The sequence below is a fragment of the Dromaius novaehollandiae genome, chromosome 5 (genome assembly GCF_036370855.1).
Source record: "Dromaius novaehollandiae isolate bDroNov1 chromosome 5, bDroNov1.hap1, whole genome shotgun sequence".
Taxonomy (NCBI): Eukaryota; Metazoa; Chordata; class Aves; order Casuariiformes; family Dromaiidae; genus Dromaius; species Dromaius novaehollandiae.
In genome coordinates this window covers 59,259,307-59,277,902 of record NC_088102.1, presented here as the reverse complement: position 1 = coordinate 59,277,902, position 18,596 = coordinate 59,259,307, and the positions used below count along the sequence as shown (strand labels likewise).

The 18,596-nt window shown below is 37.1% G+C and overlaps 1 protein-coding gene and 1 long non-coding RNA gene across 4 annotated transcripts in view; one reads left to right on the top strand and one right to left on the bottom strand.

Annotated features, from left to right (window-relative positions):
* LOC112985696 (uncharacterized) overlaps positions 1 to 18,596 on the top strand; it is a 128,702-nt gene that overhangs the window by 8,635 nt on the left and 101,471 nt on the right. The gene's annotated exons all lie outside the window — the stretch shown is intronic.
* Positions 358 to 9,450, bottom strand: OLFML1 (olfactomedin like 1). 2 transcript variants are annotated; one of them, XM_064512945.1, is made up of 3 exons: positions 9,096 to 9,450; positions 6,139 to 6,424; positions 358 to 3,096 (listed from the first exon to the last, which is right to left on the bottom strand). In XM_064512945.1, exons 1-3 carry the CDS (start codon positions 9,219 to 9,221, stop codon positions 2,318 to 2,320), a joined length of 1,191 nt encoding a protein of 396 aa, XP_064369015.1. In that variant the 5' UTR covers positions 9,222 to 9,450; the 3' UTR covers positions 358 to 2,317. The 2 variants fall into 2 exon arrangements, with proteins under 2 accessions (XP_064369015.1, XP_025960309.1); XM_026104524.2 differs by having other exon boundaries at positions 6,139 to 6,427; positions 9,096 to 9,448.

Below are 18,596 nucleotides of genomic sequence, written 5' to 3'. Positions count from 1 at the left end.
TTTTTGCATTTTGTACAGTATGAAATACCTTAGTGAAGCTCATGTGTGCAAAACTTTCGCCTTTTATTGAAATTAGGTAGCACTATGAATTCATTATTGAGTTGGTTTTAGAGGGTTTCCAGGGCAGCAGGGTTCAGAGAGGGTCCTCTCTGAACTGTTGAGGATTGCTCATTGATATCTGTTGAAAATAGCAACTGCTATAAGATAACACAAAGTACAGAAAAGAGCACTAGAATCCTTTTAGCTGAGGTAATATTATAATAATAATACACATTTTTCTCTCAAGCAAGTGTGGTGCATAGCATATTCCAAGAATGTCTCTTCAAAAAGAGCAAGCTCAAACCATATTTAAGACAAAAGCCTTTATTTGTTAAATAAAGTTACACATCCTATTGCAGTAAAGGATTTCAGAGCATTGCAGAGGTGGATAATACCATTTTGTGTTTTTGTGTTTGTAACTTGACAGATAAGTAGTAAAAGGTCAAATAATTTAACCTGCCACTTGACAACGATCACACAACAAATCAGTGCCAACCTCCTTACTGAGCCCAGTGATTTCTTTAACTAACTGTGCTTCTTGTGGCCTTTGTAACATAGAAATCTTGAAATAGTCATTAAGGCTGTTTAGAATTATATAGTTTCTTTTGCTAAAGGCAGACCAGCAGTGTTGCAACTCAGCAGTCTGTATTCTTAGTTGTATTCTGGAACTCCTTCTGAAAATCATTCCCTCATGTTTGGCTGTTCAGTTGAAGCTATTTTTAAAAAGAACAACAGCTCTTTCAGTGTATAGAACAAAATGCCTTTTTGGTAGAAACAGCTGAGGATTGCTTTTCAAGCACTGTTCGTATCTTTTTATTATTAAACAGAAATGCCACTATCATTAAAACCCCAAAGCCAATACCTGTATTTCACAAGTAAAAATAAGGTTTTTTTAATGTATTTGTATTTACCTGGTATTTATCTGTTACTTGCAAAACCAGTATTGACCAGCTCGCACTACTATGCTTATCTCAGCCATGTTCTCTGTATTTTGCTGGAGCCAGAAGTCAGGAGAGGAAACATTCAGATATGCACAATGGAAATGATTGGAAGTATTCAGGAAAAAGCCTTACAACTAGGTGCTGAAACAGAACTAAAAAGAGACAATTGAAGAGTGATATGTAAAATGTTTTAAAATAGAGTGGTATGTAGCAGAACAACTGGGAACATTCCTTCTAATACAAAAGCAGTGGTACACTGAAATGTGGCAAATTCAAGCTGATTAAAGGGAATATTTAACCTGTAAACATTGTTACTGCAGAAGATGGCTGCAGCTAATGTGTTAGCAGGATGAAGAGTGGAGTGTACAGTTCTGTGGATAACAAAAATTTGGAAGTTTAGTGGAAATAGGCTAAAAGTTCACTGATTAGGAATAGCTTCTATGTAATGTACAAGAAGTATATGTTAAAATTAGACCATGTGTTTGTGAGGATGTAAACTCTTATGCTCTGTGATATAATCAACCTCTGCTGTTAGAGCTAGATAGGCCTTTTCTCTAGGAGCGTGTGATTTGTATTGCTCACTGCAAAGCTTCCTACAAGCTTAAGTACAGTGAGGGTCATCAGATAATGTGAAGACTTCTAATTGGAGTTCCATGTCACTGAAGCAGTCTGTACAGTTTTGGCTCAGCCTTTGATAAGAAGAGAGCATGTCAGAGGGTGTTTTTTTTTCATGAGTTGTTAAGACTAATTGTTGTTTAGTCATCATGTAATTGAAATTAATGGAGTCTTTGTATGTTCTTAAATGGACGTTAGTTTAAGATCACACTGAGGTATGTGAGCCTAAATTTATGTAAAATTGATTAAAGTTGTAGCACATGGAATTAATGTAATTTTATTAATTAAAGACCATGTTGACATGGGACTCCCAGGAAATTAAGGCTACTCAATTAAAGGTATGAGTGGAAACATATATGCATATATTAAAGATAAAAACTTCATAAATGTCTATTGTTCAGTTCTTAAAATAACAAGGAAGGAGGTAGGTTTAGAGAAGGCTAAACATGTAATAAAAGAACAGCTTTTTTCTGTAGCTTCCAATCAGCAGTTTGGTATACTTTACACCTTTAGACAATTCATTAACTTCTTTGAGTCCTTCTGTAAATTCCTCACGAGGTAGCTCATAGCCTAGCACAGATCTTTAGTAAGCAAGCACAATTTAAGAAATGAACAGTTACGTAGTTGTGAGCCAACAGAAAAGCAAGGCAGTTTTTTAGAGGTGACGTAAAAGAAAATGTGGCTGTTAGCTTTTAAATGTATTTGAAAAGTTCCTAAAGGTTTTAAACTTTTTGCATTGTTTGAAACTTGTAAATTATCTGGGATCCATCACCCCAGGCAAAGAGCTGTTTTTCTTTGGGATTATAGTGTATTGTGGAATGGCTACCCTGACGTTTGGGAAAGTGCAATACTGGGATCTCGTAAGTATTTACTGTACCCAATACATCATAAACACATTGTATGCGAGAGGTGCCTCCACTAGGAAAGTTGTATACAACATAGAGTGTGTTGCATGCCATGAAAGCAGCTTCAGCATCTTTGCTACTGCATGAGGTGTCCCAAGTGTGCTCTACTGTCATGGTCATGTGGTTGATTTTAGTAATTACGATATTTCCTCCAGTGTCTGGTTCTGCATGGATTGCCCAGAGCCCTTGCTCATCAATGGCAAGATCTATTTTTGTAGCTGGAGAAAGCTGATAGGCAGGAATCCGTCCAGCACCTGGCAGTAGCATTTGATCAGATACATTTCTTTTCTGGATATTGTATTTAATTATCTCATTTAAGGAGCCATATCTGTGATAGAACAAGAAACCCTGATATATGATGTGGCCAGTTCCTTTCCAGGGAAGTGGCAGGGTGACTCTGCGAGCTTTTTGTGTATGATTGCTTTCCATGAATGCCAAGATATTTGCAAATTCCAAAATAACATTATTCACAGAACCACTTAATAAATAAATCTTTGTGTGCTTTTTGCCAGGATCTTTCATCCAAGAACCATGCATCTCACCAGTCTTCTTAACTATCTTTAGGGACTTAATACCTGCAAGCATGTAGTCACAACCTGCAAGGAAACACCCAAAGACAAAAAGACATATGAAATTAGAATATCTATGAGTCTTCTACTTTCATTTCTTTGATTTACTTAGTTTCCTTTTAATCCAACTATAAGGCCAAAGTCAATTTATCAGTAAAGGTGTCAGCAATTTTGCTATGTTAAGGAGTGTTGAAGCTAATTTTATATGATAAATTTATCATCTCCTGCTAAGGAAACTGTTTTCATATCTTCAGCTGTGCGTACTGGATTGTTTTCTGCTCTATTAGATGCATGTTATCCAAAAGGGATGCTATTCGTGTACCTGAGAGGAGGCTAAGAGTACAGTTAATGATTCTTTGTTTATTCTTGTCAGTTCTTTTATATGGGTGTAACTGACTTCAGCGAGGTGACTGTTAAATAATCAGATTTTATTTCTTATTGAAGGCATATAGATTAAAACCTGTTTTCTTGAAATCTCATGTATATAGTATTTTTCTTTTGGAAATTCCCTTATTCTCCATTAGCCTCTTTTTTTACATTTGTAATGAGAAAACAAATAAAAATACATCATCATAATAGAAAGCCAAAACACTGGATTATCTTCCCATTCACTTTCCCTACAGCTGCAGCATAAAGGAACCAGTATAAATAGATAGATCACAGAATCAGGAATCTCCCTTGGTTAAGGCAGTCTTTAAATGAACTGATACAATATCTCTGTTATCAGTCCTTATGCTAGAAGCATGGCTGGTGGAATTATATAGGAATAAAATTCCCAACAGCAAAGTGAGTCATAGTTTTGGCTTCATTGCATTTTGTATGCACTTTGCGCAGATGTTTAAGACCGAAAAGCACTAAGTTTGTGAAGAGTCAGGTATTTAGACCCTAAGATCTTTATCAGATACCATTCTATCCAGCAAAAACTTAACTGCAAAGCATATTAACAAGCTTGTTTACCAAAGGCACTCATAAATTACAAGAGACATTATTTGAAGTTTAAAGAATTTCTTTTAATGAAGTGCAGCCATTTTAGTAAACAGAAAAAACAAAGCCCTAAGGCAGGAAGTTCTGGCACTAGATGAAATGGAGAAAGCAAAGGCAGCCTCCCTTTTTGGCCTGATATGAACCTATTGAAGTCGATGGCAAGATTCCAGTTGCCTCTAGAAAGCAACCTTTTTATCATTTGTGTGTACTGATACCCTCTAACAAAGCCTTTGGATACTGCAGCTACAGCATGGATTTTTGCTGGAAGTCCTCTCTCTGGATGCAGCTTCCCTGAGCAAGGCACAATAGCTTTCCTGAAACAAACTAACATTTATTGATCTGTTAGATTCCAAAAAATTACAACCCTTGAGTCAAAATATCTAGTCAGCCTTAGGAACATCTTCACCTACAGGAGAGAGATGCCAAATAGACAGGTTTTTCTCTGAAGTCATGAATAGTTTCTGTCTGCTCCAGAGAAGATTTAACTCTCCTTGTCTTTTGTAATAGTTGCAGGAAGACTGGGAAACTGAGAAATGCCTAGTGACCAGGAAATATGACAAAATATTTCCACATTCTCCACAGTGACACCTTCAAAATCCACTGCTTCTTATCAGACCCCCAAAATATGCAGAAGATGGATTGCAGGTATAGTAGTTTCCCAGTCCCCACCCAGGATGTTATCCATTCCTGCATGTAAAATCATTGATTTTACAAGAATTTTACTTGATTTTTTTTCCCCAAGTCTTGTATGTACTTGAACCAAAACCAGTAACAGTCGGACTTAAAATACATCTTTGCCAGAGTCTTGGAGCGACTCAGCAAAAAATTGTAACTTCTGGGTAATATATGATGTTGTAGAAACAGAGTTGCTGTTTGCTAAGGTTGAAAGTCTCTTATTAAAACTTAATTTCTAATTACTGTAAAGTCTACATAGTGACTGTTTTTGCCATAAACTTCAGTGGGGCCAGCATCTGGCTACTACTGACAAAAGTAAAATTGTTATGAACTGCTGCAATAAATTTAAAAGTAATAATTTTCAACAAGGGACAAGGGAAAGTAATTTTTCTCCCTTCTGCAACTCTCAGAAAGAAATAATTTTCCAAGTGTCTTTACTACAGGCAGTTTAAAAATCCCATCATTTTTCTACCTCTCAAGAAAAGTGCCTACTGTTCGAAAAAAAATCTATATATGGAAAGAAATAAACCTTGATATTCAGAGCTCTAAAGAGTAGTGTAGGAGTAGGGCTTAGAAACAGGATAGGTGGTCAGCTTCTTTTAAAATTGGCATTTTATATTTCCTATTCTGCATTCTTCATTTTGTACTCCTTTTGAATGAAAATGAAACAGAATACTATTTTAAATATATCTACAATATATAATTTACATCAATCACTGAACTTTCTTAAGGTAAGGATACCTTTTAATGATGAAATTTAATTTGTTTGGGAAAAAAACAGCATAAATTGTATATATTCTTCATACTAGGTACCTGTAACAATTTTCAAATCAGAATTGAGTTTTGCTTGCAGCTCAGCCAGTGTGCTCTCTTGAGAGAGTAGTGGGGGAGGCGGAGGCAGAGAGAAAGAGAATAACAGGAGAAAAGAGGACAGTAAAATAGATTTAAAATGTGGGAGTGAATGAAGTCTTTTTATTAGTTCTTGAGTTAGCTTTTGAGTTGAGGCTTAGACTCCTGCTCACTCCAAAAAACATAGCCTGTTTGGTATAGCTGTAGTACTTGGAAATGCACTAGCATTTTGGGGGGCTTTGTAAGAGCATACCTTCAGAGGCTTTTTAAATTCTTATTTTATATTAGAAAGCAGCTTTCAAAGAATCAATCTGATATAGAGTATCTGCAAAATAAATATTTAAGTTTTATTTTCTTCCTTCCCTCTTCTGTACCTTTTTCGTAGCCTGTTTTGAAAGATTTGTATTTACGTAGACAAAAAACGTGATTATCTGTGGTATTCATGTTACATGAAAATCTGTGTTATCCCTGTATCAGGGGATTGCCCTGAGCTCCCCTACATGCATTGGCTAAGGGACTGGCTCTTTTATATCAAAGTTCTGAAAAATAAACTGTTCTTACTTGCATTAAGCATGAGTTTAAGTTTCCTTTTTTCTTCTGCTTCTTCAAATAGCTGCTGTTTCACCAAGTCTTCATCTACTTCTATACATGTATTAGAATCTGTGACAGATCCAAAATAGTCAATGTCCCTTTGTGCTCGTTCAACTCTTGTTAGCAAATTCTCTACTTCAGTTTTAACCTCAGTCTTATGATTGTTCAGTACTGCCAGGCGTGACATTATCGTCTTTGAAAAGTCTCGAAATTCTTCAACATAATCCAGTATGTCTTGGTTGCATTTTTCCAGCCTCTTCTTGAGTTAGAACACAGAAAGAAAACACATAGGTATACAAGCATATTTTGTATAGATTAGAATGTCATTCATGAACACTTTAAAAAATGTGCCATTCTCCCCTTTGCAGTCCCCCTCCCCCCATCTATTGCAAACCAACGGTCTGTTGCTGTATATCTACATGAAGAGGACATACTTGACCGGCAGTAGCATTCACAGTTCTGGTCAAAAATAAGCACTTTTTCTTCATGTGGTTACTGAGAACCAGATACTTTGTTTTGCTGCTTGAAGAAGGAAGTGTGCTCTGTGTGAAACAATCAGAGATACTTCAGGGCATGTGATCTCTGTTTACTTGCTTTCTAGAAACTTTTCAGAAGTCCTTCTGTAGGACCACTACTAAAGCAGTCTCAGAAAATTTTCTGCTGAAGCTGCTGGCCGCTACAAGCATACACATTTCACCTAAGTACACCTCTTCTGAGCAAGACAGTATCTAGTGCGGCTTCTTCTTTTTCCTTCATTTAAAATAGAAGACTGAAATGCTGACCTCATGTCTATGTTTGAGAAGATTTTTTTTAGTCAAACTATTGGCTATGTTAAAAAAAAGTGCAAGGGCAACTGAATTCAAATTTGCCTTTATATGAAAGACTTCTGCTTCTGCAGATGTTATCAATTCTCTTTGCTCTGTATTTTCTAGAATTTGCTAGCAGGTTGTTTGCCATCATTTTTGAGTACTTCAAAGGATACACCATGGGGGACACAGACAAGAAGAAAAACTGTACGAGTACCATATTTAGCATTGAAACCAAAGGCAGCCTCTTCTGAATACCTTACACTGAAAATTTTTTAGTTTGGTTAAAAATTCCTCAAAGAAAAAGTATGCTGAAAAAGCAGATGTTTCTTTATAGCTAGATTCAGATGACCAGCATTTTCTAAAGGATCTGCCCATTTTGTAGGTGAGGAAAGTGATTTCTTTGATGTAATGGAGCAAGTTAGTAGCAGACCTGGAAAGAACATAGGTAGCCTGAAAATAGAAGCCTGACTGCTGCTTTGGGAAGCTAAAGAAAGTGAGCCAATATTTAAGCCAATACTAAAATATTTAAAATATTTATGCCAATATTTAAATATTTAATAATACTTAACAAATAAATAAACAGATACATTCCCAAACTGTTTCAAATCAGCAAAACTGAGCTCTTCTTTTCTGAACTTGAGTGAGTGGCTCAGCTGCCCTGACTTCCTGGGACCCCTCAGGTGTCTGCTGTGTGTTGCAGAGGAAAATGTAAAAGCTTTCCTAGTAGCCCAGGTTAGGATACTCTCATGTTGGAGAGGTAAGAACTCCTAAGAGATTGACTTGAGCCTGGTTCCAAGGCTTTAAATTCAGTAAATCTGCACCTCCACTGGAAACCTGCCTGTGTTCTATGAAAAATTCTTCAAAATGGAACAGACTGTCAAGAAACCTTAGCTTTGGCTTCTGCTGTACCTAGTTCCCATTCTGGTCTGCTGAGTTCTTGAATGTAGCTTGTCTCTGTGACAGATGAGTAGCCTGTCTAACCACCTAAATTGTGACTTAGGGAGTGAGCTACAAGCCCCTCTTCACCCCACTGCTGCTCAGCAGGTAGAGACAGCAACAGTAGCCTGCTATGAATTTTCAGTTGAGTTCAGTAGCTAAACAGCACTCACAAAGCATGAAGGGAGTTTTTCCACTGAGGATTGCTCCTTAAAACTGATCTCAGCTTACCTCTACTGCCTTCCTTCCTAGCTTGCATAGCTGTCTGAGAGAGAGAGACAGGGAGAGGGAGAGAGAGGGAGGAAAGCTGAGATCTTGAAGCAGAGACTTCTCAGTCTACATAACGGGAACAGAAGACCAGGCTAATCCTTCAGTCTCTGTTATGAATCCTTCGGTTTCTCTGTTGTGAAAGGTAAGACCAGTGAGAGCCCTGTTTGCACAAACAGAGAATATGAGGCCAGTCATGTTAAAATTTCTCTAGAATAGTCTGCTAATGCAAGTCAGGAGCCAAGAAGATGTTAGCAATTTAAGATGAAGTATGTATGATTATAGTATGCCAATACTGCAAAGGTATTTTGCAGTACTAGTAGATCTTTACTGAAGAGAAAGAAACAGGTGCTGACCTGTACTTCTATATAATTAGTTGAAAGCAAATACCTGTTTCAATCAAATACCTGTTTCAATTCCTTGTTAAAGTGCAAATACACTGACAGTTTACAAAAATGCATCTTAAACTACTCCTACAGTTAGGTTCAGCCATGCATAGAAAAAACATCTGATAAGTTACTATCTTCTTGTTAATACTTGGCACCAATTCTACTAGTAACAATATGATTATAGTGTTCCTTAGAATGGACTGTGATGGTCCTTAAAACATTTGCACATGTCGCTAAATTTCACTGATAGCATAATAAAAATAGAAGTGATAGCAGAATAAAGTTATAACATTATGAAATTATATGCTACAGTAAACAATGATGTGGTAATTAGGAGTCATTAGTTAAAGGTTTAGTTACCATACTCCTTGATTTTATTTATTTGAAAGAAAGTGGGAACTTACATCCCTGACACTGATTAGAATATAAACTGACCTGTGTGAGTATATACACAGAAGAACGTACATCCATTTTCAAACTACTTTGCAGCTAGACAGTATTATTGAACTATACAGATAACACATACCTCTAAAGAAAGGAAACGCCGGTCTATGTAGTTCATCAGTGCTGCATCTTGCATTACATATTGGGCCTCTCCCATGACACTTGTGAAGAATGGAACTAATAAAAATCGGAGTTTCAAGACTACCATTGTTTCATAAAATTTTGAAGGAATAAAGTACTGTATTAATAGTGTGTGTGTGTGTGTGTGTGTGTGTGTGTGGAAGTACCAAACAGTACTGCCACTCCAGAATAAGAGAAATTTAATAGTTGCCTAATGCTGTGATGTGAAAAATAGCTAAAAATACTGAGGCTGAAAATATTAGAGGGACTTAAAATGGCTGTTTAAGCTGTTGCGGTTTATCGTTAAAAAAATAAAGTTGTGGAACAGGAACTGAATGTGTTTATTTCTAGAAGCCAGATGACTGCTTTCCAGTTTGTGATCCTATGATCAATCCCAGATGTTATGTACTGAGTCATATAAAGCCTGTAGGCCAAATTTTATTAAATACAAATAAAAATAATTTGTTTTTCTCCCATCCTTCCCCCCATCTGCTTTCACTTATGACAAACACTGAAGTCAGTATATACTTGGTATAGATCAGTGTAGTTTCACTGAAGTCAGTGGAACACTGGTCATTTTTTCACAGGAAGATCTGATGCCTAGTGTCTGTAGCTGTTTGGACAGTCATGATTGTTGCTGTAAAACAGTCTAAAACTTTTTTTCACTTCTCATATTCAGTCTCTTTATAGTAGGACTGAAAATTATAGATGAAGTTGTTGGTTGTTTTAATAGATCTTTTTCCTTTCCCCTTTCCCTCACCTGTTGCCCATCACAATATCATCTGAGTGCTTTTCTAGATAAAATTAATATCCTTGACAAAGTTCTGTGTCAATTTAATGGAGTCTTTGATTGTTCTCTCTTTTCAGAGTAATAATTCTACTTAGAATAGCTTTTAAAAAATAACTTACTTACATGAGTCTGTTACATTTGGGGGTGCTTCAATTTATTCTTTTTGATGATTTCCGTGACTGAATGCGTCTGAGGAGATACATGGCCATGCTAACACTGTATTCCCTCCCAAAATTAATGTACTAGGACATGACTAGGAAACGGACCTTTGTGTCTGATGCCAGACTGGATCTCTCTGTATCTGTTTCTCTTTCTCTGAATTCTCTACATCTTCACTTTTTTTTTTCTCCTTCCCTGTCTCTACAGGATTTTCTCACATTTACAGAGTTTTTATTTGCTTTCCCACTGGCTTTTTGTATAAGCATATGAGTTGTGACAGAATGCATGAAAATGTGTCACAGTGGGCAGATATTTACCTCCATTTCCTTGATTGTTGCAAGGTACAGTTCTGCATGACTTACAGGCAGATTTCACAGAGGTGCACAGATAAGTGTTTTTTTAATGCTGCTTTATCCGAAGAGGTAAAAACAATTTGCCAGTTCCTATTTACAGGCAGAATCAATGATGTGCAGAGAGACTAATAGTTTGTCCTCCACTTACGTGTCGTATCACTTTACTCCAGAACTCCTGCCTGGGAGGATGGAAAGCTTGCCTGCTTAGATCCTTAAGGGGTTATGCACCAAGGATAGATACTCTTATTGGGTTATGTCCTATGGAACATGTTGACAAAATGCGCTGTTGTCTTTTCACTGAAATAATGAGCTCGAAGACTAGCTCATAGAACATAGAAAAATGATCCCCTTTCTCACCTCCTGGGTGAGCCTGGAATCCTGCAGAGCTGCTCTTTGAGTTTGCTGTGGCTGTCATAATAGTGTAAGAAAATGATCAGCAGATGAAAACTGTGGGATTAAATGGGCTAATTTCTTCAGTTAGTTCAGGAAGAATTCACACATCTGTGCAAAACAAAATTTATCATGACTTTCCTGCAGTTTGGATCATGCTTGACTTTTTTGCTTAGGTCAGGAATGGCAGTTATGACTGCAAGTCCTATTTCAAGGTAAAATGAAATAGGAACTTAACATGATTTTTAATATTCTTTATCACAGAAATCTGGCTTGTCCTCTAAAATAAGATGATAGACCCTTTGAAGCATTTTATAATAGCATGTCATAGAGTATCAATTATAGCAGAACTCCCTATGGCAAGTTTTTACTTAGAAGTGGTATTCTAGCACCTGTAGCTTCTTCCACACCTAGGGAGAGTTGTTTCTGAACTTTTGATAATTACAGACAATTCTTCAGACTTCACTAGATGAACAATATCATTGTCAGTTTCAAACCAACCTTCTTTCTGTTTGAATCCAGAACACCAAAGGATACCATAAGCAAAATATCATAAGCTTAAATATGCTATCACAAAAGCCTATTTAAAAGTCAGGATATAGAGATATTATTTCTGTTCTACATCTTAACACAGGGACAAATTATTTTCAAAACACAATATCATAAACTGGTACAGGGCTACAGAAGTGTATTCCTTGTTAGTACTGCCTGCTACCTGATGAGCCTACCTGAGGCTGAGATCTGTGAAGTTACCGAAGATTTTTGTCATAGTGGGGAATCAACACTTGTAATTCCTATTCTGCCTTAGGAAAAAATGTTTTACTAGTTTCAGTTTTATGTCTTAGAGTGATACATATTGCTGCAAAAATTGTAAGCTTCTGAAATCAAATTGAAATCTTTATATTTTGTTTGGCTGTAGGAACAGTGTCAGGAGGGATTCCATAAGAGAGAAAAAATAAGTTAGGCTTAGGCTTAGTTTTGAAATTCATGCAGAGGCTTCCACTAGGCGGCTCTCAAGTCTTTAGAACTGGAAGGCAGATTTCACTGAAACACCATTCCAAACTCTGAATAAGATAAAACATACAGAAGGAAATACGGTTCAGATGGTCCAAAATTATAAAGAGAGACACTAATGGAAAACTATTAGCAATTCAGGTTCTGAAGCACAGCCTTCAGAAGCCTGCTGCTGCAGTGACAAACTCACAAGGGTCTGGGGTCCCAGACCTCCAAAATGGTGAAAGCCAATGCTTCCTGGAATCAGCAAAAAGTGGAGGTGTCCAATACCCTGCAGGAAAAACTAATCATCTCATGAGGACTAGCTCTAAAACAGAAGCACAAAGGCAAAATGGATCCCTGCTTTATTTGTAATGATTTGCAGCTGGAGCTGGTTAAGTAATCCACAGAATTTCATGTGGACACAGATCATGAAATAGTCAGATGTTGAAATCATCCATGAACAATTATTTTGGATAGGCATTCGTTTGTTGTAAACTCAGAAATACATGTTGTATTAATTAAAGAGCATTCCTTGTACTTAGAAGCTTAAATTTGTATACCCCGAAATTAAACAAACTTCAAACTGTACAGTTCAATATCAAATAATTTTAAAATTTGCCCTGCTTTTGGCTTGCTTTGCAGTGTGAAATCCACTTATTGTGACTATTGTCACTAAAATTTCCTTTGCTTAAACGTTCACATTCATTAAACTTATTCACAGGAGGAGTATGAAATAGTCAGAATGACTTTGTTTTAAATTCAAAACATATACAGAAAATGATCATGACCATCACCCAATTCAGTTCAGTTGAGAATGCTAATTGTTCTTGTGTGCCTTGGGTTATGTTTACTTTAGAAATAGATTTTCTACATGTGCTTCTTGACTTACTTGGATGAAAACCAGAAAATATGTTACTTTAAATTTCAAGTACCTACAATGATAGATTTTAAGTTTTTTATACAAGGATGGTGGACACCAACTTAATGCCATTTCATTGTATTCCAGTGTTGTTTCATTTATTGTTGTATTGAAGAAATGGGTTTATAAGCTGTGTACCTATATGTTGCAAAGAAGAGATAGGGGATCTGTATTTACACGGGAAAATTGTTAGAACTTATTAAATAGCTTTCCCTGTGAGATCACTAACTGTTACTTACTGTTGGAAATACCATATTGATATGATGAAAGCTTTTAACAAGTTAATGTGCTCTGAGACTACAGCAGCTAATTCAGGACTCTTCTATTAAGTTGTTTAATGCTAAAACTCAGACACTACATTAAGTTTCCAAGTGAATACGATGACAAGTTCAGAGATTATGGTGATGGCTACAGTACCAGAATCTTGAGCTGAATAGAATGAGTTGTGCTAGCGAGTGTCTAATTAAATTTACCCCAAATCTAAAAGATAGGAAAATGTGTATGAGTCAGGGGGAACTAGGACAGAAAAGGCCCTGAAGGGGCCCTGCAGAAGTTGATGAGGATGGTTGAAATTTGTTGCACTGTTGTTTTCACATTACCAATAAAGAAAAATCTTATAAAGGAAGAGTCTGAGAAACAGCACAGTATTTATGTGCTTTGATGAAGGCAAAATAGGGGCCGTGCCCAAACTTAGCATCAAGGGGCATTTTATATAAATTTTAAAAAAGGTTAGAATTTAGTTAAAGAAAAAAATTCTGCCATTATCTTTCTTGCTAGTTATTTCTACTTGCTGTCAACCAAATCCTGAAGTCTCAAGATAAGCTTAATGAGGCTGTGTTCTCAGATTTCTACACAGGAGTTTTGAGGTTTCCACTTCTGGAAACGTTGGTTAAATTCTTACTCTGTTGCTGCTCAGGCATATTTCTCAGGATGGATGAAACCAAAATTAAGAGTTGCATTCAGGAATTGAACCAAAGAGGCTGAGTCCATTTCCCAGCTGGAGCTTCAATAGTGTGTATTTCTGTCTCTCTATAATCTGATAAGAAAAATAACTTTGATCAGTTCAAATTTTGATTTCCATATATATGATCTCAAAGTTGTCCCTGATGTTGGCTACAGAATGTAAGCAAAATCAGCTGTTACTAATTATGATGGTATGGTAAAGTGTAAAGCAGGGGGAAGAGCTGGTAAGTACAGAATGCTAATTGGGAGAGCATGATTTTTTGATACACATTTATGTGGTAAAGCTCAGAGAAATCTTCTGACAGACAATTTCCAGGTCAGGAGAGGGTAGATAGACTTGAACAGCAGTCAGCAGTGTGTCTTTTGAAACTGACATTTTTCAAGGCCTCATTGTTTCAAGACACTTAATATTTTCATTTAATGTATGCTTCATCCTATGCTGTACCCTATCATTGAAAATGAATAAAAAACAAGAGATTCACAGAAATCTCCAGAATTAGAAATGAAATCTATTCCAAGTCAACAGAGGATATACAAGAAATGGATTTCGTGTGCTTTACTCTCTCTCTTGAAGGTTAGGGCTATCCCATCTGGAAGTCAGTGTATCAGATGAGATGGTCCTAGAGCCAGTTCATGATGAATAATAAAGCATATGCACTATACTGACTGAAAAGGACATAAACGTGTTAAGCTGTCATGAAGAACAGGTAATCATTTTTAAAAATCTTTAGGAGTCAACCCATTGTTTAGCAGTGCTGTCATTTTTATACTGAGTCCATTCCTCAGGCTTCATTTTATCACCAGAAATTAATGATCTCTGTCCAGGAAAAAGGTCACGTATATCTTTGCACAGCATATAACATTCTGCAATGTTGTATCGAGTGGATTTAATCTGTTCCTTTTGACCTGTCAGGGCTCAGTACACACTGCAGTTGTACGGTTTGAAATACGGGTTTCAGCTCAAGACAATTCCGTCTTGTCATAAAAATATGCCACCCACAGAGTCTTTTCTTAGGAAAAAAGCAGAACCCTTGTCCTAAAAGGAAAGGTGAAAAGGACCAAATCCATTTAGTAATACATAATATGTGGGTAAAATTTTCCATTTCTCTAGCCCTCAGTTGGCCACACAATCAGAATCTGCCCCTATTAACTGATTAAAATAGAAATGCACTGCCACCATTGTGGCCTTTTACTGGGTTGTAGGAAAAAACTGTACTGCCCTGCAAGCTATCCAGCCTGGCTCTGTTTGTTTCTCTGAGTAGATAGGGCATGACTAACTTGTCCATATGTTCAAACATAAAATTCCTGCTGTGGTTCTCTACAACAGAGGACAAGCAGCATCTGTACATAAGGGATATATTTTCTCCACTTGAATCAATGTAGTCCTCCACTGGGACATATTTATTCCTGACACGTGGGAGCTAGGATGCTACTACATCTTCAGGCTTGCTGGTATAATAGCAAGATATTCCCTTTTCTGTACATGGTACATGAATATCACATCCAAGTGCTCCACGACAAACTCATTTTCTGCTCTGTGCACTCCTACCTCTGGCAGAAATACTGTACAGTCAGTGTAGAATTGTCATTGTACTGGGCCCAATTAACCCCACTTGGGTTAATTTTGAATGTTTGTTGTCTGCGGTAAACAATTACTGCAGTCATTCCTACATGCTGCGCTGCCATGGCAGAGTTAGGCAATGAATTTGTGTATCTTCCCATGAACTTTGTTAATGTTAGTATGTGAATGATGTTACGTGTATGTTCTTTTAGATCATTTGATAAAATTAGGGATTTCCGTCTGAAAGACAATTTAAAATTCTCTGGCATGGCATAATTAGAAGTGACAAATTAAACTTGTCCACTAGCTTCTTTTCTGTGACTTTCTTCCTGGTCTCTGTCACAACCTAGTTCTTGATCCTTTGGACTCTAATATGCAATCATTTACTAATGTCACACAGAAAGAAATGGTGTAGGATATATGAAAAATCCTATGGCATGTTTTTGCAGAAATTTTACAGAAACTGTTCGGTCTTAAATTTTGGGCTTCATGTTTTCATTTATTGAAACTTCCTCTTAAGCAAACACTAAAACTTTTGTCAATGTTTGGCATGTGCCAGGCATTTTGAAATATTAACAGCTTTGTGACGTGTTGAATGATATGCCTGCGTGCTACCATTTATTATATGTATTATGTTAGCACCTGAGGGCCAAAGTTGTTACACAGTTGAGGACATGCTATGGTCTGTAAATTATAGATTAGAATCTCAGGCTTCTTTTCCCTGCCTCCATGCAAGACCACTTATTTCCATCCTGCTTCTGTATTTGCTTCACACGTGAAACAGGAAGTATCTTCTTTAGCCTGGCTTTTCTCACCAATAAGTTATTCTATTGTTTTCATTCTTGTTTAATTTCTGTTTGTTCTTTCATGTAATGATAGTTTTGTAAATAAGTCTCCCTTTCGAAATGGTTGAATCGTATTTCTTTTTTCCGTTTGTCAGCAGCATCTACATCCATTATACAGGTAGGACACAACTTGGACCAAGTAGAAAATTATGTTGAAGGGGGAATTGTTGCTTCACACACCTGTTGGAAGTTGATGAGCTAGGCACTTGCAAAGTCATCTCTGTATAATAATTTTTGGCTTACTTGTTTCTGAGTATCAGGTGGATGAATGTGATATATAAGATATGTAGAGATATATAGGATAGGATATACAGGATAGGGTATATAGGATAGCTTTAGTTCCTTATTAGACCTTTACCAAACAAATAATAATAAAAAGAAAATGTTACAGAATTAAAGGTGAATCAAAAGAAAGCAATCCAAGAAGATCTGGCAGCCTAGATAATGCATCTGTAGCCCTGCTGTATAACAGGCCCAAAGCTGCAAACACACTGCCTTTTGCGTAGAAACCAGATGCTGCCACTGGAAAATGTCTCAGCTTGGCATCTATGGCCAGATGGTCAAACCTTTGCCCTGTGTATATTGTAGTCAGTGCAGATAATGCTGCCAAGTGGAGAAAAATAGGAATATGATTATGTGATCTTCTTATAAATAACGAAAACAGTATGCTGAGAATGGCACTGAAGCAGAAAGCTCTTGGAATTCTCAGTCATCAGCATCTACAAGTGTTAGTTTGGGGACCAGAAAGAGCTATCAGCTTATTAGGGACAGTTTAAGAACAAATGCTATGGTAAAGTCCTGTTTAATTAATCCAAGTTTGGAATCATCTCAGTGTTTGTTGTCTTCAGTGTGGCGTGGAATTCAGGAAGCAATAAATGAGAACCAGAAAACTGGAAAGGATTGAGAAGTTGTGAAGGACATAAGCTCCTTACTAGACCTTTACCAAACAAATAATAATGAGGGTATTGCAACCGATGACAGGAAGCAAGAAACAAAGAACAAAAGCTGACAAGTGGATGGTGCCTGGCATACAGGGGCTCAGAGCATCTTTCAACCTTAGGCTGTGATCCAGTGATTTAAAGTGGATAAACAGGACTGCAGCAAATTCTTGCATGTACAGCTGGCGAACTGTTTATGCTGCATGTATGACTCAATTATGAGACCTAAGGTTTGGCGCAGCAAAGGTCCTGACCTGTTGCTGCTGTTTCAGTTTAGGACAGGCAGGCAGTAGACTCACTAGTATTTGTTGCCTCTCAGTTGATACTAATAATGGATTTAATTGCTTCTGTTTTGTTCTGTTCCACTATACAGTCAACCTAAGCAAAGTCAACCACAAATTAAGCTAACCTGTTTGACTTTGAACTGGAAACAGGAACCGTGTACACTCATACCATGTAGGGGCAGAAACTAAAAGCACTACTTCTCAAAACCTGTTCATTGCATAGAAACCTAAGTTCCAGTTTAGTTTACTGTGCTGGCTCTCTCCTGACCAGTGTTGAGAAGCCATCAGCATGCTAAGCATAACTGTTGAGGTGGTCAGTAAGTTAGGACACAACCTGGGCTCAGTTCCAGTCTAAAAAAAGAATGTGGATAGCTCCAGTTATTTTAAATGGTGTTATGTACCTCTGAAAACTGACATGAGCCAGCATGACAGATATTAGGGAATGGTATGGTGCTGAAAGAAATAGCTCTTGGATAAAGCTAATTGACTAGTTGTTAATTACAGATCCAACCATACGGTCGGTAACATGGAGAGCGGCTCCAGCTGGTCAAACTGCAGTCTTAGTATCTTTCTTTTTGAAGTTGCAGTTGACTATGAAACTCATTTTCATTCCTCCCTCTGAACTTTATCTGGTTGCTTTGCATTATTAAGCAATTATTATGTTTTCCCTGGTTACTGCATTTCAGTCGTAGACATGATAGGTGAAGTACGCTCTGGATGAAAGATGCCACAGATCACTGAGCATTATTACGGGACTTTTATCCAAAGTAGTCATTGGGAATGCAATTGTTAACTTGAGGATCTTTGTTACCTACCTAACTACCTGGTGTTTTCTGTCTACAACTATGCTAATAAACTTTAAAAGCTGTGCAAAGGTTTTGCAATGTCCAGAAATAAACGTAACGTTTGTCTTTATTCTTACTGCTCAAAAGCTTCACAAGCTGTGCTTGCTATCCCAGCTACCTTTTGCAATGAACATCTTCCCATGAGAAATTTCAAATCCCCTGCAATCTAACTGAATGTAGGCAAAATGGAAAACACACATGGAGAAATCAGTTTGCCCAGCACAACTTTTGCACAGACTAATTCTTAGAGAAGAATTTTAATTTACTCCAGAACACCTACGGTGATTCCTTGGGGTTGCAATTGCCAATTTATGCCAAGAAACACAGAGTTTCCACAACTACCTGATTAATATGATATGCTTCTTTTCTCTACAGCAGTATCGTTGGTACTGTAGATTAGCTGTGAACTGCCTTTTTTTG